The following is a 24,135-nucleotide window of genomic DNA, read 5'->3' as shown; positions in this document are numbered from 1 at the left end:
ATCTCCATACGCGTGCGCAAAACAATTTCTTTACATTTTGAAAATGGACTAATGATATTACTTGAAACAGTTTCTTAAAACATTTATTTTTCTTGAAATCACTCATTGAATGTATAAACTTCCATCTAAAGCATTCATTTTACTATTTACCACTACTTTAAAAATTAAATCAAGTCGTTGAAGTGGAAGACGTTAATTAAAGATATTTATTTCAGTTTTGATACAGTTATTTTGATTAATTAGTTTATTCTTGGCTTGTATAGTTGCGCTTCTTACAAAGTACTCTAGAAAAAATGAACATTTGATGTTAGTATTACATGCTGAAAATGCAATGCATCATGGATCTCGGGAAGGGCCGCTCTTGCTGTTAACACTCCTGATGTTGGGCGTTTCAAACGCCATCACTATGCGAGTAAATAAAGACTCCAGACTTGAATGCCAAGCCGGCGTGTACCATTAAAGTACATGCAATCAAAAGAAGTCACGCCCAGGCTCTGAAATAGGTAAATTTTGATGTAGACTTAATTTAAACGCAAAAGCTAAAGGTGTCTTATGCGCAGGACCAAACGTGTAAAGCAGGGTATGCATGGAGATGTGCGTTGCTCTGTTCTTAGCTCTCAAATCATTGATTTTTTTTTAAGATTGTCCCATAAAATAGTTTGTGAAGGAGCAAACTTACCTGTCCAATCAGATCAATCAAGCAGCTCATCTTCTTTACTGCTGCTGTTGCTGCTGATTCGTCAACAGTCCCATGTCCTCTTGCAGCTTCAAAGCCAGCGGAAGCGGCCTTTGCGGCCAGGTACGCCTCTGAAGAAGCGTCTCCCCAATGGCCAGCTGCCGCTGTAACGCCGCAATGGTGGGGTAAATGTGTTGCTCCACAAACTCCGTCACCGTGTACTCGTCATACACCTCCCACAGCAGCTGCTGTGCCTCTCGGGCCATAGCCCGCAGCTCCTCGATCAGCATCGGAGTCCGGGCGGTCAACTCCCGCACCCTTAGCGGCGAACTGAAGTTGTGCCGGACATTGTAGTCGGAGAGCCAGGCGCTTTGATCGCGCGTCTGCTGCAGATAGATCCCGATCTCGGCCAGCTTGTCGAACAGTCGCAGGGCGTACTTAAAGACCATGTGGCCCGGATAACTGCACACGGCAAACAACTGGCTGTGGTGGGCATTGGGATGCAGCTCTAGCCAGGGGCGACCTGATCGCCGGCTGTCCGGCTGAAAGACGCACTGCAGCACTCTCAGCAACTCATTGTCACGAGGATTCGTGCTGAAGTAGCCCTTGGCGACAGTGGACAGCGACGTCATCAGGCTGGGAATGCCTACGGGGAGGAGTTCGCATAGTACAGCGAAGTGATCGTATCGCTGCCATCCTGTCAGTGCTAGACCTCGCAGCCCTCTGGCAAACCGGCCGCCCTCCTTGGCTATTACTGCGAGCCAGCGAATGTTGTTCTCCAGATGATGCTGCAGGGGTGGCACCAACAAGCTCTCCCCGAAGGCTCCCTTGAAGGCCGAGGCCGTCCAGGCGCTGGGGAAGACCTTGGCATAGGTATCCCACAGCTGCGGCTGAATAAAGTGGTAGATATCGCTGGCATATACCCATACCATGGGCTCCACATAGCTGCCCACCTGCGAGTGCTGCAGCTCGCTGAGGGACATTGAGCGAAGCTGGTCATCCCAGATGACCACCCCCAGCTGAGGCCACTGGCGGCGGATGAAGTGCGCAAGGCTTACCACATGCGAGAGGAAGAGCTCACTGCGCAGTCGCTGGCGGCAGGTGGAGCACTCACCCATGCGCTGTACCTCGTCGCAACCGATGTGAATGTGGGTGAAACGGATGGGTGCCAAAGGCACGGCGGACGATTGTGTCGCATGTCCCAGACACTGAAGATGCAGCTCGATCACTTGGGTGAGCATCTGCTCCAGCAACGCCATGCTCTGCGGCTGGCTTGGGCATATCGACTGAGGGCTCTCGGCCAACTCGCGGAGTTGCTCGAACCCGGACAACTTCAAAACGTACTCCATGTGGCCAAAGGTTTGGACGAGAGGCATTACGCTTAGACCGTGTAAAGCAGCGCACTCCAGGAAGTCCTAAAAGCAATCATGAAATTGAAATTAGCTTACTATATTGGAAATATTCAGATTATAAATGCCATATATGTATATCGAATTATGTTTAGCAAATACAATGAATGTACTCACCCTAAGTTCATCTTCCTTGTAAGCGTTATGCGCTGCCAGAGGCTGGAGTGCTCCGCTGTACGGAAACATATCCTCGTACTCGATGAGCAGACCCGTGGCTCCCAGGGCCCGCAGCATGGGCAGCAGTTGCTTTAGGAAACTTATCTTTGGCGGAGCACCCTTGAGGTCCAGGTGGACAAGGCGCTCGGCAGGGGCACGTGGACCATCTGGCCCGATGCCAGCCACCACCGGCACTCCCATGCGCTGCAACTCGTGCTCATACTGCGTCTGGCGCTCCGCCGAGCTAAGCATCCGCTCGTCCTCGGCATTGGCGTTAAGCTCCTCCATACCGGCGTTCCGCTGGCGCTGCTGCTGCTCAAGTATCTTGAGGCGTTCCTGTTCGAACAGATAGCTCTCGGATATAGGAAGGGGAGCCTTCTTGGCCTGCGTGGGTCGCAGGAATCGCACGTTCCCCAAGCGTTGAACGGGCGACAGTACCTTTTCGGCGGCGTTATCCTTAAGCCGCTCGGCACGCAGTACTCGATTGGCCTGTGCAATCAGCTTCTGGATGATGTGTACCTGCTGGTAACCAGTGGCCTGTTCCTGTTGCTGCTGCTGCAGTCTTTCAGTGCTGGAAAAGGGACCAGATGGCTGGGGGGCTGTTGTATCGATTAATATGGCCCATGTCCAAAGGCCGAAAAGTACCAGGCCAGACACGACCAGCAGGAAGGAAAGTTTGCGGCGCCAAATAAATATCCACAAGTTTGAGTGCATCTGCAAAGAAAAACATAGACATAAATAACGAATAAGTATAGGCATGCTGAAGAAGGTTAAATTAAAAAGTTCTTGAGTTGATTATAACATTTATTAATTTTATTTTTTCTTGGATTTTCCTATTTCCTTAAGAATATCACTTTTTTCCCTGCTTGGCAATTTCCTTCCAGTGTAAGGATGCGGAAAGTAAGCCACTGCAGTTTGCTGCAGATGAAAAACTTGCTTCACTTTTCATAAATATTTGAAGATCCAACAAGTAGCCCCCGGAGTTATGCTATATAAATCCACACAGCCCACAAAACGCTGCTGCCGCCAGCCGCACGTTACTCATACGCCACCGTTCCGGGCCGAGCTGCTCATTGAGGTTGAGTTAAGGGGTTGGGCTGCTGCGGCCATTGTTGTTCTTGCAGCCTCAGCGGTCTTGGATCCTTGCCTTTGTGCTTGCCCAACTCTTGCGGCCATGCAACATGGTTTCGGGTTAAAAGGAAGGGACTGCAACAGTGGGCACAGTTAGAAATAAAACTAATAAATACGGTTTAAAACAGGGAGCTCCATGTAAGGCTATAATCACTTGTACTTAATTCAAACTAAACTTGTTAAAAAATGAAAAGTTATAGCTTTAAGTTTCTACTTTTACTGCGTGTGAGTTTACCTATATGCCCAGTCCTAGCCTCAGGGTTCCCTGGGGTCTTACTCCGGAGATTGAATAGCTTGCCTGATAGCTTACTCACATTTCTTTAAATAGGCACAACTGACAGCTTATTTAAATGAGTCTCCGCCAGAGTCATAAAAGCAGCTCGGGTTAGCCAAACAGCCCGCATAGGTGCAGCACTTGCAGGTACTACAAATAGGCAGATAAAAGTCCTCCAGTGCTGGAGAGGATGGAGGGAGATGAGGATATGGCATTATTCAGCACCAACTGCAGCAAGTGAAACACCAACAAAACTGGCACGGTTCGACAGGCGATAAATGCAAGTGTTCAAGTGGAAATGTGCAGCTGTCTGTCTGACGGAAATTGAATTGAGTTTTCACTTGCTTTCCAGTGGGTTTTTCAGCGGGTGCCGGAATGTTGAGGCTTCGCTTAGCTCACTCCAACACTCCAACACGTGGCGTGGCAGGAGGGGAAAGACAAATGCGGAAAACTTTCAGGTCCTTGTGGACACTTGTTAGTCGGTTGAGTGGAGTGGTTGAGGTGGATCATCATCGGTGGAGTCAATTTGATTCAATTGCTGATTTTAATGAGCTACTGGCAACAATTACAAATTGGTAATGCAAATATTTACATTGGAAAAAAAGCTATAGTGAAATATTGTAAACCTTAATTAAACAGCTTTTGAATTTGCCGATTTGATTGCATTTTGCACACCATGTTATAAAAACCATAACCACTCATATTTTAAACAAAAGAAAATTATACTAGGGTTGGAGATCCCCAACTAACAATGATGGTAATTATATTATGTGTATATATAAGCTTTAATTGCAAATTTAATAAATAAAAGCTGGCTTGGCTAATTGGGCAGATGAGAGGAAAAGAACCTATAGTAAATTTGCGGTTTGGAATTCAATGTGCAATGTATTAAACAATTCACTCTTTAATTATACTTATAAGCTGATCGCAACTTTAGTTGTTTGAAACTTTAATATTTATTCCCAATATTATTCATGCGCAGATCACAATCCGCATTGATTTAGAGCTTCCAACCTCGTCATCAATATTGCATTTGGTAAATAGCCAATCGAAACCCGATTGCTGACCCATTTGGCTTAATCCACATTTGCATTACTTTGGCAACCCCACCGCTTGCTCTGTCGAGGACTCTCCCAAAGTATGTTGTTGCCAAAATTGTACACTCGAAACATTTTCCCCCGGGAGAAAACGTGTGTGGGCTTTTCTTTTCTATCTCTCTGTTCTATATGTATGTTATATGCCCCGCCGACGCTGCCGCCAAGCCACAAAAACAGTTTCTGAACGGGTGCTCTCGTTTCCGATGCTTTGTTGGCAAAAGCTTTCAAGGATGCAAAAATAGAGAAGCCAACTAAGCAAACTGAACGCACAGAGGCCGAAAGGGGTACTTGAAGTGTGTGTGTGTTTCTCGGGTGACGTGAGCCAGAAACCAAGGGGGACTCTACCTGCAGCGTTTGCACCTCCTTTGATGTCGAATTTCACACTTGGAGATGTTGGAATTTATCGGATTTTTCAATACAAGAACATATTGTGTTTAAATCGTGTTAATAAGTCGACTAAATTTAAATGAACTTCGGAAATAATATAACTGACAAACTTAAAATTAAATGATTAAGTACAAACGTTAACTTTCTCTGCATAATATTTTCTGTGGCAACGTTTCTTTTTAGATTTTTGTTCGCTTTCCCATATTTAAAATTAAGTAGAATTTTCTGTGGAAACCAGAGGTCCTTGCGATGCCCAAACAGGCTTCCAAACCGAAGGTTGGCGTGTTCATTGAGAAAGAATAAAAAAAAAAAAATACGTACAATATAAAACCTTGAAAGTCTTTGAAAACAGGAAAACACATCTTCTTAACAATTATTTTCTCGACGTGCAGACATCTGATGTTCGTTTACTTTCCCTGGCCTCGGTTACAGACCAAAGACCATGAGAGAAGACTGCTCTCGACAGAACAATGGATTTTTGCTAATTGCATCAGGCTGGCTCGTCAGCCAGAGCACCGAACACCGTTTGGGTCGACTGACTTCTAAATTAAATTTAATTGCACCGCAAAACCGACAGGCCAATTTGCAGTCACAATTCACAGTGGTCATGGCCAGGCGTTTTGTTCATTGCGTTCCCGCCCTGGCTATGACCTTCTCTCCACTCCTCCCGCCAGGACACTCCACTCCTCCCGCCAGGACACCCCGCCACGCAACCATTCGAGAGCTCGTGCCAGAAATGGACAAGTGCACCACGCTGTGAAGTGTCCGCCCACCGCACAATTTGGCTGTTTGCCACAGGACTAAAAACGAAACTGAAATATTTTTCAAAACGAAACAAAAGTGCACCCAAAAAAAGGCAACATGAATGATCCTTAAAGCGGCTGTGCTGATGGACTTTACTCCATGCACTGGTGGTCTGTTTATAATATATGTATTTAATAGATAATATATTAATGGTCATCAGTATCAGTAAATAAAATGATTTAAAAATGGAATTGTAAAGAGAAGACCTTTTTACTAAATTAAATTTAAATAAATATATTTAGTATGTCAAGTACGTTAGAAAAATGTTCATAAATTCCCCAAGCAAACAACTAAGTTATCTGCCTGAAGTCCCCCCTTTCTTTATTGATTGACCCAAAAAACGAGCGATCAATATATAAATTCCCAATCAACTAATTTTTAAATTCCAAACATTTCAAAATGACAAAGACGAAAACAAATTTATATATATGTATATTAGTTCTCTGAATTGCTGACACGTTAAGCGTGTAAGTATCGTTACTCAGGGCTGTCGGCATTTTTGCCCAGACCACTCCATGGTGCTGTGCTGCTCCAGCCTCTCCTCTGGCTTTCCCATTCAGTGGCTCTCGCATCGCTTATATTGCATTCCCTGCATTGCATTTTGAGCAGCAGAAAATTTGCTTGCAACGGCAACGTCAGGAAGGGAGGAAAGTCCGGGAGGAAGCCCTGGGAAAGCTGCCTTAACTCGGCTTTAAGGATGAAGCTCCCGCCCGGTCAGGCCATAGTTCACTTCAGGGACCGTCTAGCGGAAAGGTTCACGCAGAGAAAAAGTGGGTTAAGTCGAGCTTAAATCCCTTGTGGAATATTTGACTTTAAAATATGATTTCAATTCAGTTAATAACAAGAAGGAAAAGAGAAGCTAACTTAAGGAAGTCGAAGTTTCTATACCCTTGCAAATTGATTATTCAAATCAGCATAACCAAGCCAAAAATACATTAATTTCAATTCGGAAACCTTTTCTATGTTAGTTTTTAGCTGGTTGGCAAAGCTGCATAATTAGCTTAAGCTATAAAACATTTTAAAACATTTTCATTTTTGACAATGTTAACGATGTAACCTCTTATCAAATTTTCAAAATTTTGAAAAAATTAAATTATTGCCGGGCATAGCTAGATCGACTCGGCTGTTAATGCTGATCAATAATATGTATGGTTTATAGGGTCGGAAATGATTTCTTCAATGCGTTTTAATCTTCTGATTAAAATTATAATGCCCTGAAAGAGTATATACATATATAGAAAGCCTAGATCTTTACTATCTAACCATATATGAAAATAGTCCTTAAATTAATGATAAGCTATGACAAACAATAAATAGGATAAACTACTAAATATCCATATTTTTCTTAGTGCAAAACATAAGTATTACGAAGAGTCTGAAGCCGAGGCTTATTAATGGGCATGCAAAATTATGTGCTACTTTTTCTCCTTTCCCTGTGGTACCTTATCGCTCCGAGAGCCATAATCGACAATTAGGCAATTTAACGCCCTATTAACGTCCATTAGATGGAGGCTGAACTGAGGGCTGTGGATATCCATCTCTGCACTGCCCTCCGGCTGCTTTCTCGGAGTGGCCTCAAGATGCCTCAATGGCCATTCAAATAAATTTCACCAGTTTTGCCAGAGAGCAGCACTTGCCCCAAAGAGCTGAGGCTAGGGTTGGATTCGAGTTATGCATCTGGATGTGGTCATAAAGCGTCGGGTTGGACCTCCTAAATTTGGTTGAAAGGATTGCCAGTGATTTAGCAGTTGAAAGTAAGAAGGAACGACAGATCAGAGGCTAGGATTGAGATTATTCCGAAATATATACAGAGTGTTCTTTATGGAGTTCTCCTTTCATTGCTTTATTTATTTATTTGTCTTTCTTGCCAGCTCAATGAGGATAATGTCCTTGGAATAAAACGCATTTTTGACTAGCAATTATAAACATAAAAAAATAGGCTACTAATGCTATATTGTTTGGCAACAAAAATTGGCAATCAAATGCATGTAAATATTTCCACCTACCGAACTCCGTCCCCCCGCTCGACAAAAAATAATAATTGGCAAGGCAAACAGACTGTGAATGGGAATTGGAACAAACAGAAAAGTAATGGAACTTGTCGCCAGCTAAAATGAAATGAAAAAACTCTGATGAACTAGTCCCACATTTCCCTATTTCCCCTCAGCAATTTCCATCCCCCCGCTAAACTAACAAACTTGCCACGTTGGAAAGCAAAACTTTGTAAAGCTTTGAAAATTGTCTGCATTCCGGTTTTTACTTCGGCGCTGTCCATACTTAATAAAAACGTTGTTACCTACTTCATAAGTAGATTATAACTGCAAAAGTTTAGAGCGGAAAAAGAGCAGACGAGAAGGTTGGTGGTGGAAACTGTGGGGAGAATTAGAACAGAGTGTCGTCCTTTCCGTCGTCGCCCATAACTATGCAACACTCGGTTTGTCCGCACCAAAGCGCTAAGCAGCAAAAAGCAAAAGGCTGCAGCAACTGTCACAGCAACAGCTGCAGGGCGAATAAAAAACCGAATCTATAAAAAGAAGTTCAAGTTGGCAGTACAGACTAAGAGATACCAATATAGGATCCTTAAGAGAAAGTCAGGGTCTCTGTCAATGTGATGTCTCTAAGCAAAACTCTTCTCTCTGCCTGTGAAATGTTTCAGTTAAAAAAATATATAAATTAGACTATATCATTACTACATATATTTTATACGTTATATATACTTTCTAAAACCCCTTCCGTTGCATATATTCCTATCGTCTAATGGATAGAAAAATCACGGCAAGGACACGTAGCAACGCTGCAAGTGTGTCCTGGCTCAAAAGGAACCCTCAACGGCGTCGTGTTTATAATTTGAAATGATTTTTTGCTGCATTTTACTGGTAACAAAACGGGTGACAGAGCAGAGAACGAGGAGACTGAATGGGCTACGTGTTTGGTTGGACATTTTGTTTGTTGGACGCTTCACCGATTTCGAGATAGTCCTGCGAGATATATATAGAAGGCAGCCTGGGATGTAGAAAAAGGTACATTCACATTTGTTGTGTGGTCAGCGATTGGTTATTGGGCGAAACGTGCCCGAGGATATCACAGTGACGTTGCCTTTGTGACTTAAAACTCAAACTGAAAACACAGAGCACTCATTCTACTGCAAATCCTGATGGTTGTAGACTGTACATAGCCCCTGGCAGGCTAAGACACATATGCTCCAGTTGAGCTGTGAGCACATCGATTTCAATTGCATTATGGGCTTTACTGTGATTTATGAGTCTCCACTGGAGGACGAATAAATTGAAAAGCTGGGCAGGAGGAATGGAAAACTGTGCAATCTCTCTGTCTCTGGATGAATTCATCTCCTTTTGGGTGATTTACTCAGTCTTGAGATGAGATGTTTATGACAAGGTAAAATGTATTACACGAAATTGACTAGCCAACGATGTGGAATTATTTCATATTCGTATTCAAGTCATACAAATAAAATCAAACTTCAAAAGTCTTCAGCCTTTTTCCTCATATCAGTTATAATTATTTATGTTTTAAATTCTGCATCCTCTTTGTGTTGGCTACAATTTTGTTAATATTAACTTTATAAAGCCAATTTTGTCCAAGAATGCTTAATGTGAGTTGCAAGTGGAAAATGAATTCAACACAGGGCAACACTGCGTATGCGTGATATTTATTTAGCGATAAGACTCAGGCACCAGGCCACGCATATAATTTACTTCATTAATTCGAAATATCAACGAAATTCAAATGCCTGTAAATGTGTATATAAATTTATTTGAATTCTGTGGTGCATTTGTGTTGATTTCCCGCCGCTTCCGGTCATTTTGCAGTACCATTTTGTGCAAAAGTCAAAACAACACAACAAGACCAACTTTGGTCGCCTTTTAATTCCCGTAAAAGCCATTAAAATCTTTTGTTTTGCTGGCAGTAAAATGCAGGCTATGCTCCCACCAAACCCCTCCGACTCTGGAGCCTTCCATCCGCCCCCAAGTGCATCGCCTGCTGTGTGTTGACTTGTCGCCTGATGACAGCAAATGACGAGCGCTGACAACAAAATGTTTACTAATGCAGAGACCCGAAAGCAGGCAGAGTGTTGACATCCTCCCTCTGGAGGAAATGGAGCGGCTGGGAGGGCATATGGAGAGGCGCTCCTAACAAGGCAGCTGCTCTGGCATCGCTGATGGAATGCACTCTCTAGGACTGGCATCACCCAGCACTTGAGCGGAGACCGAGACTCTGATTGATGTTTATGAATTATTAAGTAACTCTGCAGGGAGAGGAAGCTAAGCTCTCCATCGGCTTTCGAGTTCCACTACATTGACGAGCTGATGGATGCCAGCTGGAAATGGTTTAAAGTTGCAATTTTGAACCAGACATTGCTGCAGAGCCGGATAAGAGAGCTTAGGCTTAATGCTCGGGGGAAGAGATTAAATGAAACTGATTTAATTATTTTAAGACAATTAAAACGTTCAGACAATTGAATGAGCTACAAATGAATAGAAATATACCATAGGGAAGGAAGGATGCCTATAGTTTTTCTAAGGGTAGTTACAGTTCAATCCAATTTATACATTTATCAGAATAGAAAGCATTTTGTGGCCCCGTGTTACATAAGGATAAGTCAATTGTATTAAGACAACTGTATAGAGATCTCAACATAACTTAATATTTCCTTAGATAAACTATGTTATTAAAACACTTTTACAAGGAATAACTGTCAGTCTATTCAAACGAAGTTTCACTTAAATTCAATTATACCAACAGGATTATGTTCTGCCAGAAACATTTAGAATACATATAACAAAACTAAAAATGCAAATAAGTCAAATGCATGCATATATATTTTTACTCAAAAGCTTACAATAAAACGATTACAGGCTTAAACACATCCCAGAATGCATAACTATAACAGACAGATAAACTTAGATACACTCTGGTAATTCGTGTCCCATCTGGATTAAGTTGCACATCAATTGAAAAGTCAACAAAGTTCCCATAAAGTCGAATGAAAACTTTGCCTGTTTTAAGTTTACAGCTCCCATGTGGCAAGCACCTTAATGTGCAACTGCAGCCGGCCGCCCCCTTTTTCCCACGGTGCGCATACAATGGAAACTTTTAAAGCACATTCGGCATGTACGTGTCTTGTGTCTCATCTGAGCTCCGTGCCCAAAGGGTAACCAGGACATGTCAAACACTTTAGTCAAACCGAAACTTTCGGTCAATTGTTTAGATGGCTGATGGCCATGGCTTTCGGCGTTAGCAAAGATCAACAAAGCAAGAGCTTAAGTTTTTCGGCCACTTTCAGGAGTGGCTTTCGATTGAATATCACAGAACCTGCGTCCAATGGACAGTCAGGAAATTCGCCTCGACAGCCGCAGTGTGGGGAAACCGACTCGGATGCAGGCGAATTAATCACTGTCAGACGGCGGTGCAGCGCCCGACAACTCGGCGTATGCGCAACTTCGCTTGAGCTGTCAACCGCACGCTTCGTGGTCCTTCTGCATCGCCCCTGAAATGTCTTAAAAATTAATTAAACAACGAGACAGACGGGCGAGCACACACACAGGGATAAAGCGGAGATTAGCTGACGGAAATGGGTAAAATCCAAAGTCTAATTAAACTCCATCCTAAGCCTGTTCTTCGAGAAAACTGAGAAAGCCATTTAAGTTTAGACAAACAAAACGTTAGGCAGAGGATTTCCATATTTTGCACACAGCTTTCTGCCGCCTTTAGGCCGCATTTGCATAATTCCAACATTCTGCAGTAATTAAAATATTTTCCCTAATTTCATTCCGGGCCAAAGCGAAAATTACCGTGCAAATTATAACAATTTGGATGCATTAAGTGCAACAGCAAATAACGATTTCCCTTTCTCTTCCTTTTTCTGCTTCTGCCGCAGCCGTTTGTCCTGCCTCCTTTCCGGTTCCCCGGGCTTTTAATTTTGCATCCTGTAAATGCAAATAGGAATGCAAAGTGGTGCGAGCTTTAAAAGGCTAAAAAACAAACAGATTTCAGCACAACGAAGATGTAACACGCTACATTTCCACACCAGGGAATTTCGGTTTGAAACAATTTGAAAGTTTAATTCAAATAACGCCGTGTGTATTAAGTAAAATTGGATTAAATAATTAATGAAATGAAGTTAAACAATCGGACGGAACTGCTGACCATAAAGGAATAATTTATTATAACAATTGTTATCGAAATTCCATAGGAATTCTTTTGTTGACTTTTTTTAATAGTAAAGCTGCGATAAAGAACAGAAAGTATATCTGATTATACATTGCACGCGTAAACATATTTTCCTTGCCACTCAAAACTTCTTCAGTTGGCGCATCGGTGTAAAGACTCGCCTCGAGTTGTCCTTTTGATTGCGCCTCCCAAAACACAGTAACGAACGAACTTCTAATGCCCCCAACAAAGTTGCAGCTAAATTGGGGCAGGGTTGCACCATTGGGGGGCACGAAATGAGCCTAGGAAACTTGTGTCTGCAGGTCCGCAGGACTCCTGCCAACTGTTGTCAGTTCGGTTTCTGCCTCTGTCCCTTCGTCACCCGCACCCGCATTTTGCATGCCAGAAATGCGGCGTATTTTCCCAGCCTTCCAAATGAGATTCCGCTAACGGGGCCAGTGTGTGTGTGTGTGCGTGTCTGGGTGTGTGCGGTTTCTGAGAGTTTAATGCTATTGTTGCATGTTGCACGTACTTCCCCCTTATCCTCCATATCCTGCGCATCATGCCGCACGTCCTGGTTGTTTACACTGCCACTGTTTTCATTTTGGTTGTCACCGTCAGGCCGCCCCTGCTGGCCCCTGCCGATTGCCACTGGAAAATGGTCTGACTTCAATACGCACTCATGCAAATATAATTTGTGCCCACGCACAGCTCAACCCATCCTTCCTACCACATGTCCTGTCGCATCTTTGGCTTTCCCCCCAGGTCGCAGACCATGTCCCCATGCAATGACATCAACAGAAGCGGGAGCGGGAGAACTGTAAATAAGTTTTAAATGAAGCACAGGATGTATGCACAATCGCCAAACAACTGGCCACAGCGAGCCAACAACAAATCCTTACAAAAGGGCACAGTTGGTAAGCCAAATCCAAGGATTTTCATCCTGGCCAGATACATACATATAGAATTGGAATAACCTACGTCATTTTACAGATATTTTACTGAGTTTGAACTATAATACCTATTAGTAAATATAAATATATTTCCAATTCTGTAAGTTTTACTATCTTAGTATTAATCCTATAGCTTAAATCTTCAAGTCCTTTCAGTCCGTTCCACTGTTTTTAATCAAATATGCCTCTAAAAATTTTGAAATCTTCTGAATTATCTCATTGTTGTTTGAACTCTTTTCAACCCTCTCTAAACTATGTATATATAACGAATGTCTGTTAATTGGAACCCACCTGGATTAATCCCTATCAGAGCTGAGTACTTCCGTTTGTCCCTCTGCTTACACACATCCTTAATTTTTTACCCATTCCGTACCGCAGGTTGCGTTGCACGCATGGCTGCCTCTGGCTCTGATTTCTCTCCTCGTCTCTCCTCTGCCGCCCATCGCATATCCTTGAATTACATCCTGGATTCTGGCCGCCAATTCAGCGCCACTCGGCCTCAGCGGATTGAACAGCCTGGACAGGAGGCGCCCCGTGGGAAAAGGTCCCATTGTTTTAAACTATACACAGCTCTCGCCCTCTCTGTCCATCTGGCAGATGTGTGTGCGTGTGAAACTTTACCATGCTTCTTGTTCATGCGTTTATGAAAATTGTAAAAATATTCTCTGATTTTCCCTCTTCCGCTTTTCCATTTGCCTTAAACTTTGGACGCTCACTTGCGGTGGCCAAAGTGTGAATGTGTGAATATGTGAGTGGGCTGGGAGCGTGAGTGTGTGTGTGAAAAGTTCCCCTGTTTCCCGTTGCTAATGAAATATTTAAATGTAATTTTGGGGCGTTAATCAAAATTACGTTAATTAACTGCGGCGAGAACGCTTTAATTAGGCCATACAATATATATACATATATCCATATATACAGATGTATTTTCTCAAGGGATGTCTGCAGTAAGATATTGAACCGCAGAACAATATGACAGCACTTGAAGGGAGTTGGAAAGAAGGAAATATGACTGGTAAGACACTTTATGTTGCCTACTTTTCTGGGCCGCACTTCAGGTTGTATTTAATTGCTGGTATTTATGTAAGGTATGTAAATATAAACAGAGCTGTGGTCAAAATAATACTATCTCTGGTTGCATAAAAGTCTTATGAAGTGTAGTAAAATCTATATTATATATAGTACACTATACTAAACCAAACTTGATATATTATTATTATATATTATAAGCGTTACAATAACATAATAATAAAGAACTTGCACTCGGAACCTACAAGCCACATATAATTAAGTTTTATTACCAATTTAATATAAGATTTTCGGAAAACTACCGATTAAGCTTTTGGGGGTATTGCTTGACAGAGCTCTACTCTCAAGTACAGCCTTCGAAATAAAAGTGTTATTGTAAATCAACGTTTTTAAGGCAATTGAATTACAAGTGCAGCAACCTGAACACACTGACTGCACTTGGAAGACGACAGGAGCACGGACAAGGGAAGAGTAAAAGGATCAGCAGGAAGAGGCAAGGCGGAAACGGAAACGCCTGCCATCGGAGTGTGCGGTGCTTCATAAATCCTGGCTGGCAACAACCGCAGCACTCACTCCCCACCACCCTGACCCACTGAAATATGCTTGCGTCAGTGCGATGCCAAAATCCGGCTGCAGCTGCTCCACAAAACGATACAGGCAGTAAGATTGGGACTGCAAGGAAGCGTGGTAGTTATCGTTCCACAAATGATTCACTCGCTTGCGCTTAATCTGCACAAAAAATACTATATAGTCAGGCAATCCCAATCGAATTTACAGTAAACAAAAAAAAAGGAATCGAAATAATGATTGCATTTCAATCAAGAAATATCTATATTTTGTATATTAACATGGCGAAATGTCAATTTGCAGAAAGGATTAAAGTGTCAAGCAATTATTTATGTACGAATATTAAAATATCAAGATAATGCCATTAATTTAAACTTAATTCAATTACAGAGAGTTATGAATCAGGCGGAATAACGTGCGACACATTAAATGTAAATTAATCCCGAACCGTGAGCCCCAACTGGGGATATAAACTTTACCGCTAATGGTGACAGATGCAGCTGCTGCACGACTGAGTCCTCGAAAGCAATGCACTTCAATGTTCGAAATGTTTCTAATTGAATGTGTCAGAGGGGGTGGAGAGGTGGAAGAGTGTATGCGTGTGTGCGTTTATGGATGCATTTTCGGGTGGTGGAAAAGCGCCAACATTGCAAAAAACTAATGTTTGTAAACGAAAGTCAACAGGAGGAGGAGCCATGGCTGCCACAAACAAACAGACAGATCAGCACAAAATCTGATTTCGATTCCAATTTAGAGTGAACAAAAAAAACAGAAATTTTACCCTTGGGACGGACCTGCTGCCCCGGGCGAAATGTCGCCCTCGATTTTGACAGAATTAGAAATGCAAAAGAATTACCGAATGCCAAGCGATTTGCCCAATAAAATGTGTCAAATAAAAATTGACAAAGGGGACAAAATACCCGTCCTTTGTCCCCGAAAGCGACATTATTCATTTGGTAAACGATTGCTCACTGGGGGCTGGATTGGGATGCTCGGATGTTGGGGGCTTTGCCGTGTTCCATTTGAATGCCCAACATGGCCGGAGGCCTCAACACTTTCCAATGTTAAACGTCAGACTACTGGGGTCATATGCAAAATAAGCAAAGCTCTTAACCCCAGTTGACTTCATAATATTTATTTTTATTTGTCTGACCAGGATTGTCTGCAATAATAAATAAGTTAGTCAAGGATGCCTAAGAAAAGCTATGGAGTTGAGGTCTATTTAAATTATTGTCCAAACTTTGGTTCAAAATACTACACCTTACGAAAATGATCTTCAGTACTTTATTGAATACTTTTAAGTACTTTTTAAATTGGTTTTAAATCCACAGCTCTTTCTGTGAGACACTAGGTTAACACCTTTAATCTCTCACAATTTTAATTTTTATTATATATTTGAATTTTTCAAGATAGAAAGGGGTTAAAGCCTTAAAGTGGGGCTCAGATTGGTCGGCGAACGCTTTAAATCGGTCATCACGTGCTCGTGAATACGCAAACAGTTAAATAAACTAACTATTGGCCTTTTGTTTTTCAACTGTTTTCGAACTTAACTGTTATGGCCTGTTTATGCTTTTATCCTTTTCGACTCGCCAGGTATTCAGAACTTAAGTGGCGTTTATTCGGCATTCAAATTGCCCAACTGCATTGGCGTAAAAAAAATCACGTCAGGATAATCGCGCGAGTCGCGTAAATTGCAGGCAATGCACCCCAAAAAAGGAGCAGCACGCGCTCAGGAGCCGAGAACCGTTGCAGTTTCACTAAACTTCAGCACTGTTTATATGCCACGAGACTCTGAATCGCTTTAGCTTTTCATTTGGCGGCAAGAGCTTTTCATTTGGCGGCAAGCGGCGCACAGTGGGGTAACCGATGCCAACAGATTCAGATTCAAATGATGATTTCGATTCACCCCTGTATCACGCTTAGTTGATTTGATGTCCAAGTTTTGCCTTGTGCCCCACTGTGCAGCGGGACGTGCGCATTGAATGTGTTTCAAATTAACACCGTTAGAGCGCCAAATGTAAACAAACATACTGTTACAAGGGGCGCCTATCACACATACATAAACCCAAATGCACATAAACACCACCGGCTTTTGCCAACTTGATATAACAAGTAGAACGATAATAACAAATGCACTCACCTATTAGCATCATCATAAAACCAATTGTATTAATTGCAAGCGACAAACTCAATACGCAACTTTTGTTTTTAGTGAAATTTACGGAGGTGCACTTTCAGGTTGTTGAACATTTTTCCAAATGAATTCAGAAGCTGTTATTTAACATTTTACATCTAACACCATTTTACGCGTTTACAGATACATGGAGAAGAATTCTCGCCCTTGGGGTAGCATTAGCAGCCTGCTCTCATTAACTAAATTCGCACTCGTTAGCTGTCGGGTAGATGTAAATTAACAGAATTCTCCCTTGTCGTTGTCGGGTGGTTTTTTGTTGTTGAAAATAGATCAAAATACCAATATATCAATATATTTTATTTTGTCTTTTGATATTTTTCTTTTGGTCTCTCTGAATTCCGAAGTTGTTATTTAACATTTTACATCTTACGCCATTTTACACGCTAACAGATTTTCTTCTCGGGTTGGATGTAAAATTCATTAATAGTGCAAGGCTGCGGCTTCTGCTTTTTTTCCGCCAAATCGGACTAATTTGTAAGATTAGAATGAATTACGGTAAGCCGAAATTCCGTTTTTTCTTTTTTCAAATGTATTTTTAATTTGTTTCCTTTTTTTTATAAGTTACCATCATCTGCGTGCAAGAGTGACAAATTGACAATTCGGATATTTCGGCTAGGGTTGTTGAAAGTATATCATTATATCGATATTTTAGTGATATTTAATATTACTATTATTATTTTCTTATATACAAAAATATCTTCGATATTTCAATTTCATCCATTCTGATTGAAGTATCAAAAAGAATAAAACTAAAAACTATATTATTATATTATTATTATTATCTTTAATAACTAGTTATTTATTATTATAATTATATATTTAATAAAAGTTGAAATATTGTTTAGTTTATGTAGCCATAAATGCAAAGTGCAGTGTTCTTATTACGGCAATGTGCGAAATAAATTTGACAACCCGGCTTTTTAAGCAAAGGAGGAGCCACACCACCACGAGACGACAAGCAGTTTAGGAAGCACTTTTTTATTATTATTATGAAAATTTGATAGAAAAATAAACAATCTAATCTTTTTTACTTTGATACGATACTATCGTTCTTATTGGATTTGTATTGAAGTCATATTTTTTAAAAACTTGGTCCCTCTACTCGCCAATGCTAGAGATACCAGCTCCATTCATTGCATTAATACCACTTAGCAAAGACCCAAGCCAGCGAACAGAAAAGCCTCAACAACTTGTAGCAGTAAAAATATTTATACGAATTCCCTGTGTAATAACGAATAAAGCAAACTTATAAATAATTAATATCATAGTGAAAATGTGAAAGTGTTCTTTGCTATTGAAATGACATCAATTTAAAATGCATTTCAACGGACTAACTCGCTGTGAAAATTTCGTACAGGCAAAAAAGAGCCGATTTTTAGTGGAGGAAGAAGCAGCAGCAGCAGTAAAAGCAATCGTCGAATACACGGACAAAGCGCACGGCGAATGAAAGGCGTGTGAAGAGAAAACTTGCAAAAATTAAACCAGCAACAACAGCGGCTACGGCGAAAAGTGTGTTTAGAAAAGAAATTAAAAACACACACGCACATATACATACACACACAACGAATCCCCACAACCACAACTCAACGCAAGAGAATTGGTGCGAAAAACGAAGTAAAATAGCGCGCGGTTTAATAATAAATAATTATATGTATGCGCGCAAAACATGTGAAGAACCGGGGAGCCGCAAATACAAATACGAATACGAAAAATCAATGAGATTGTAATAAAATTCCGTATTCTCGCTATCGCTCCTCCCTCTCTATATCTCCGTCTCTCTCGCCCCGCGGCTCTCGCGCCCGCACTCGCTCTCTCTCTTGTCTTGTCTCGCGAGCGCAGCCATCAGCAGCGGAGCAGAGCAGCAGCAGCCTCTCGCCTTGTGTCTGTTTGTGTTTCTTGTTGATTTTGTGATAAAATTGCAATCGGCAATCAGCAGCACGACACTCGGCTCGGCCAAATAATAATAGTATTCAAAGTATTAGGGCGACAAACAGTAAAAGGTGCGTATGCAACAGCGACAGCAGCAATAACAACAAATAGCCATCTGTGTGCGCCCGAGTGTGTGTGGCAAAAAGTAGAACGTGCGAGAGAAAACCCGCGTACCGAATTTGATGACGTCTTCAGCTAGACAACAACAATGGAGAAATATCGGTAGTAATGTAGATATTTCTCATTTTTGTTTTTTCCCCTTGCCGTTCTGGGGGCAGCGTCGAAGCTGATAAAGAGAGCGATGGAGAAACACCAACACCGACCGGTATTTGATCGTCGGTGCCAGAACCCTTGGTACTTGGAGCCCTCAGAACTGGGAAGTGGCAACTAAAAATCGATCTCGATGAGACGGTTCTACATCGCTCGTTTCATAATAGGCGCCCAATAACACCCTCTGCTTTCTTATTTCTGGCTAAAATGATAACAGCTGACACGGTCTATAGCTTCGCTCTCTGTGTACATTTTTGAGACTCCCAGAGAGACGGGACTGCCGTATTCAAATCGGCCGAGTTCTGTACAGTTTTCCGTGCCATTAGATATTCGATAGTGCTTAGTAACGGATGCACCTGTCCGCCAAACCAATTGGCCTTATCGCCACGCGCCCTGTCTCTCCGAGTGACAGCTCACTCCCGCGCCAACTCGCTGTCAATCCCCCAATCCCAATCCCCACACAGTGCCGGCAGTATCCGGGCATCGGCGTGAATTCTGGAGATGAATTTCGTTTCGAACGACCAACCAGCCATTTGACTGCCCTACCCGTTGGCCTTTTGCTACCTACCAAGCGACCTGGCCGAGAGGCCAGGAGCATCACTCACTCACCTGGCGGAACGAGCGAAGCACCAAAGTCAAGCCAATAAGTTTGCGATCAGACTAAACTATTAATGCATCAAAATAAGAGTAGGGAGGGATAAGGGATCCTAAATCGCTGGATAACTTTTAAATTTTTCAAGTACAGAGACGTTTAAATAGTTGTGAATTGTTGAAATTGACTTCATAATTGTGCAACAAAATTAAAGATTTTTATTTACATTCATCAATTTTGGTTAATTCAAATTATTAGATGAAATTTAATTTTACAAAAAATTCCTGTGATTGCTAATAAAGTTAAATATATTATTTTTATTTCAACTTATTCAATCACCAAAAATTAAACTCTAACGAACAATTTAAAAGACAAGTCTACAAAACACAATTTGGCGAAAAGTTTTCAGGTTTTGGGGCCAAAACTTTTGACGGTTAGTGTGGCACTTGTGCCGTTTTGTCGACAATGCGCGCGCTCCCTCTCTCGCACTCACGCAAGTACACTCGCTCACACACACACACAGATCAACACTCCCGTACGCAACACAGGCACACGAAAATTTGCAACACACATACATACACACAAAGTCGCTCACTTTGCCCTCTCTCACTCATGCTCTCTTTCTCTCCCTCTGCTTTTTTCTGTTTTTAGTGGTTGTGCAAGAAGAAGCAGCAACAATCAGGCAGAAAAAATACCTGAAAAAAAATAAACGGTAAAACGAAGAAGTAGCGAAACACCGCAGAGAGCGCGCTAAAAAGTTTATATTGTAAAAATCCAAAAAGTAAAAGCACATAGTGTGTGTTTAATCTCCATTCGCTCCACGGTAAAATTTTTTATTAAAATGGTGGAAGTAATAGAGCGGCGGAGAACGGCTGCGTGAGCCCAAAGCGCGGCCAATTAAAAAACAACAACATCGGCAGCAGTAGCAGCGCAGCAGCAGCCGCTGAAGAAGAAGCAGCAAAAGAAGCAGTAGAAGCAGCCGAAGAGGAAACAGCAAGAGCCTCGAAAAGTACATAAAAGTATAAATTTAAATAAGGTGGAAGTTGGTAGACGAAAAGCGAACTTCAAGCGCAAAGAGGAGAGAAAACCGAACCGAACCGAGACCACCTTGCCCCAGCAATAACAATACCAGTAGCAGTAGCTCCAGTCTCAGCTTCAGCTTCAGCTTCACCAACAACAACATTAACAACATCACAAGCCACAGTAAAATGTACGGAAAGTCAAAGACATCAGCGGTGCCATCGGATGCCCAGGCCCGCGAGAAGCTGGCCCTGTACGTGTACGAATATCTGCTTCATGTCGGCGCCCAGAAGGCGGCACAGACATTCCTCTCGGAGATCCGGTGGGAGAAGAACATAACGCTTGGAGAGCCACCGGGATTCCTGCACACTTGGTGGTGTGTCTTCTGGGATTTATACTGTGCGGCGCCAGAGCGCCGTGACCAGTGCGACCACAGCTCGGAGGCCAAGGCCTTCCACGACTACGGATTCGTTAGCTCCGGCTATGGAGTGAATGGCATCGGACCCGGTGGTCCCCACAATGCCGGTGGACCGGCACCAAGTCCACTTGGCCAGATGCCACCCGGTGGCGATGGAGGTCCAATGGGTCCTGGAGGACCAATGGGGCCCAATTTCTTCCCCAATTCGACCATGCGGCCTTCGCCGCCTACGCATGCCTCCAGTCCCCAGCCGCCGCCCTCCCAGATGATGCCCGGCCAGCCGCCGTTCATGGGCGGCCCCCGATATCCGGGTGGACCACGTCCAGGCGTGCGCATGCAGGGCATGGGTAACGAGTTTAACGGCCCGCCCGGTCAGCCGATGATGCCCAACAGTATGGACCCCACTCGGCCCGGAGGCGGAATGGGACCGATGAATCCGCGTATGAATCCGCCACGCGGTCCCGGCGGCATGGGACCAATGGGCTACGGTGGACCTGGAGGGATGCGCGGACCAGCACCCGGACCAGGTGGAATGCCACCCATGGGCATGGGTGGAGCAGGAGGCCGACCACCGCAATGGCAGCCCAACGCTTCGGCGCCATTGAATGCTTACTCGTCATCGTCGCCAGGCAACTATGGACCAGGTCCCGGGTCGAATGGACCGCCTGGCCCTGGAACGCCCATCATGCCGTCGCCACAGGATAACACGCAAGGAGGACCTGTGGGAGGACCCGGTGACAGTATGTACGCCCTGATGAAGCCCGAATTCCCGATGGGTGGCGGACCAGATGGCGGCGGCGGTGGAGGCGGACCAGGTGGCATGGGACCGATGGGCGGCGGGCCCAATTCGATGGGCCCTGTACTTAATGGTGGCGGTGGACCAGATGGCACTGGCCTGGACGGCATGAAAAACTCACCGGCCAACGGAGGACCTGGGACGCCGCGCGAAGACTCTGGCAGCGGCATGGGTGACTATAATCTAGGCGGATTCGGAGGACCAGGCGAGAACGACCAGACCGAATCGGCGGCCATTCTGAAGATCAAGGAGAGCATGCACGAGGAGGCCAAGCGGTTCGAGAAAGACACAGATCATCCGGACTACTTCATGCCATAACAACATCATCAGCAACAGCAGCAGCATCTCAACACAGTGGCCGCCGCTGTGGCGGCAGTAGTGGCAGCTGCGGCGTCCAATGGGTCAGCCGGCAGCTCCTCGGCAGCCGCCTCCATAGCGGCTGCTGCTCTGGGGGCCGCCGCCTCTAACCTGCTCAGCAATGGCGGCAACAATTTCTGAAGGCGACGACACACACAGCAAAACAGCAAATAAAAACGCGGTAGTAGAAATCCTTGATACATAAGCATAAAGTAATTAACATTTAACGCATGTATGAGAAATAGAGAAAGGCAAAACAAAAACAAAAGCGAAAACATAACAAAAAGCCCTTAAATATAATAGACTAAACTAAAGCGACAAAAGCAAGCAACAATTTGTAAAATGTAAAACTGTGTAAGGATCCAAACGGGCGTTTGCCACTGCCACTGTCTATGATCGGCCTTGATTTCCCACTGTTGATTTTTAAATAAGTTCGTTTTGTCTGTTGTATTCTATGCTTAACTTTAGTTTTCGATCGAAAGTTCAACCAACAAGAAAGATAAAGACGATATGGGGCAGTGGCGGTGCTGGCAGAACGAACAATCACCAAGATATTAAAAAGTAGAGGATGCAAAACCCCGCAGTAAAGGCAACAGCAACAGCAGTAATCTTAATGATCAAGCAAATATATACTTAAAGTAATGTTAAACATGTACGCAACTAATTAAGTGAGTCCTCTGTTTAGTTTAGTTGTTACAACGGATCACTACGTAACCTCACACCAGACCCGACTCATACTCCTCCTCCAAATCAATCCAATCAGTCATCTATATCTCGCTTATACCGAAAAGGAAAACACAAGGAAATTATAATCGCGAATCACTTTTTTTTATGTTGAGCTAGGCGCAACAGAAAAGAATGAAATCAAGCATAATATGAATGATATATATTTATAATGATAATACCTAGTTGAGTATATAGTTAGCATTATTGGACATGTACTATATGGATAGTCTGTAACTAACTCACGATCGTACTAAACATGCACTCTTCTCGAACTGCTGGCCCGTATGCCTAAGCTTGTCCCTTAAATTATATTCCTCCTAATTCTTATTGTACAAATTGTAATCTTGGCACTGTCTATCTCCCCGTCTCTGTGTTTGTTTGTTTTTGTTTGCCTGAAGTTTGTATTTGTTGTATTGTTTTGTGTCTTATTGTTTCTCTCATGTATTTATATTTTAACCAAACGAACTAAAATGGAAAAAATCGTTTTTTTAAGTTCCTTCCAACGGCGAGCAATACCATTTTGTATGAGATATGAGATACGATCTGTACGATAATTTTCCCACAGTTTGCACTCGTTTCGATTTCCTCACGGCATCATGTGTGTGCATTAGTAGGGACAGCGAAAGAAAATTATATAGAACGCTACATATATGTATGTAAACATTATATATATAGACAGAACCCGAAACGGAAGCAGATACAGATTGTAGCCTATTGTATGCATTAATTTATTGCAAGATAGCTACGCGCATAACTATAAGATTTAGCTGTTTAATATGCATATAAAAAGTATATTTATATATATTTCGTAAAATAACGGCAGCAAGGCAACGGCAAATTGTAGAAACCTAACCTTAAAAAAATGTTTACTTCAAAATATCACACTTAAGCTAACATGAATGCTGTACAAACAAAAGTCTATAAAGTACATAAAACATATATAATCTTGTAAATGTCTGTGCTTGCCATCCTTTTAACGGCGATGATGCAGCACATTTTGCATTCGTGGACGATCGAGTCCGTACAGTAGCATTAGATTCGAAGCTAATTATTAAGTCCCAGCAACATAAACAAATCAAAACGGAGAATATATACCTAACAAGAAACGAATGAAATTTCTTTATAGCAAACACACACACGAACATTAACACACACACAACACAAATCAATTGATAAAGTAAT

The 24,135-nt window shown here is 42.7% G+C and overlaps 2 protein-coding genes across 7 annotated transcripts; one reads left to right on the top strand and one right to left on the bottom strand.

Annotated features, from left to right (window-relative positions):
- Window positions 1-183: 183 nt before the first annotated feature.
- Window positions 184-19,689, bottom strand: LOC110190973 (hexosaminidase D). 5 transcript variants are annotated; one of them, XM_086839294.1, is made up of 4 exons: window positions 19,654-19,689; window positions 2,203-2,955; window positions 680-2,091; window positions 184-494 (listed from the first exon to the last, which is right to left on the bottom strand). In XM_086839294.1, exons 2-3 carry the CDS (start codon window positions 2,953-2,955, stop codon window positions 715-717), a joined length of 2,130 nt encoding a protein of 709 aa, XP_086695420.1. In that variant the 5' UTR covers window positions 19,654-19,689; the 3' UTR covers window positions 184-494; window positions 680-714. The 5 variants fall into 5 exon arrangements, with proteins under 5 accessions (XP_086695420.1, XP_020817326.2, XP_020817325.2 ...); XM_020961667.2 differs by lacking the exon at window positions 19,654-19,689 and adding an exon at window positions 16,792-17,980; XM_020961666.2 differs by lacking the exon at window positions 19,654-19,689 and adding an exon at window positions 16,203-16,541.
- Window positions 17,978-23,017, top strand: Ssdp (Sequence-specific single-stranded DNA-binding protein). Of its 2 annotated transcripts, none has more exons than XM_086839298.1 (2): window positions 17,978-18,354; window positions 20,288-23,017. In XM_086839298.1, exon 2 carries the CDS (start codon window positions 20,845-20,847, stop codon window positions 22,186-22,188), a length of 1,344 nt encoding a protein of 447 aa, XP_086695424.1. In that variant the 5' UTR covers window positions 17,978-18,354; window positions 20,288-20,844; the 3' UTR covers window positions 22,189-23,017. The 2 variants fall into 2 exon arrangements, with proteins under 2 accessions (XP_086695424.1, XP_020816630.1); XM_020960971.2 differs by having other exon boundaries at window positions 17,996-18,845.
- The last annotated feature ends 1,118 nt before the right edge of the window (window positions 23,018-24,135 follow it).

This window comes from Drosophila serrata, unplaced genomic scaffold (assembly GCF_035046125.1).
Source record: "Drosophila serrata isolate PLE 108 unplaced genomic scaffold, ASM3504612v1 contig_364, whole genome shotgun sequence".
Lineage (NCBI taxonomy): Eukaryota > Metazoa > Arthropoda > Insecta > Diptera > Drosophilidae > Drosophila > Drosophila serrata.
The sequence above is the reverse complement of the archived record's forward strand: the minus strand, read 5'-3'. Positions and strand labels throughout refer to the sequence as shown.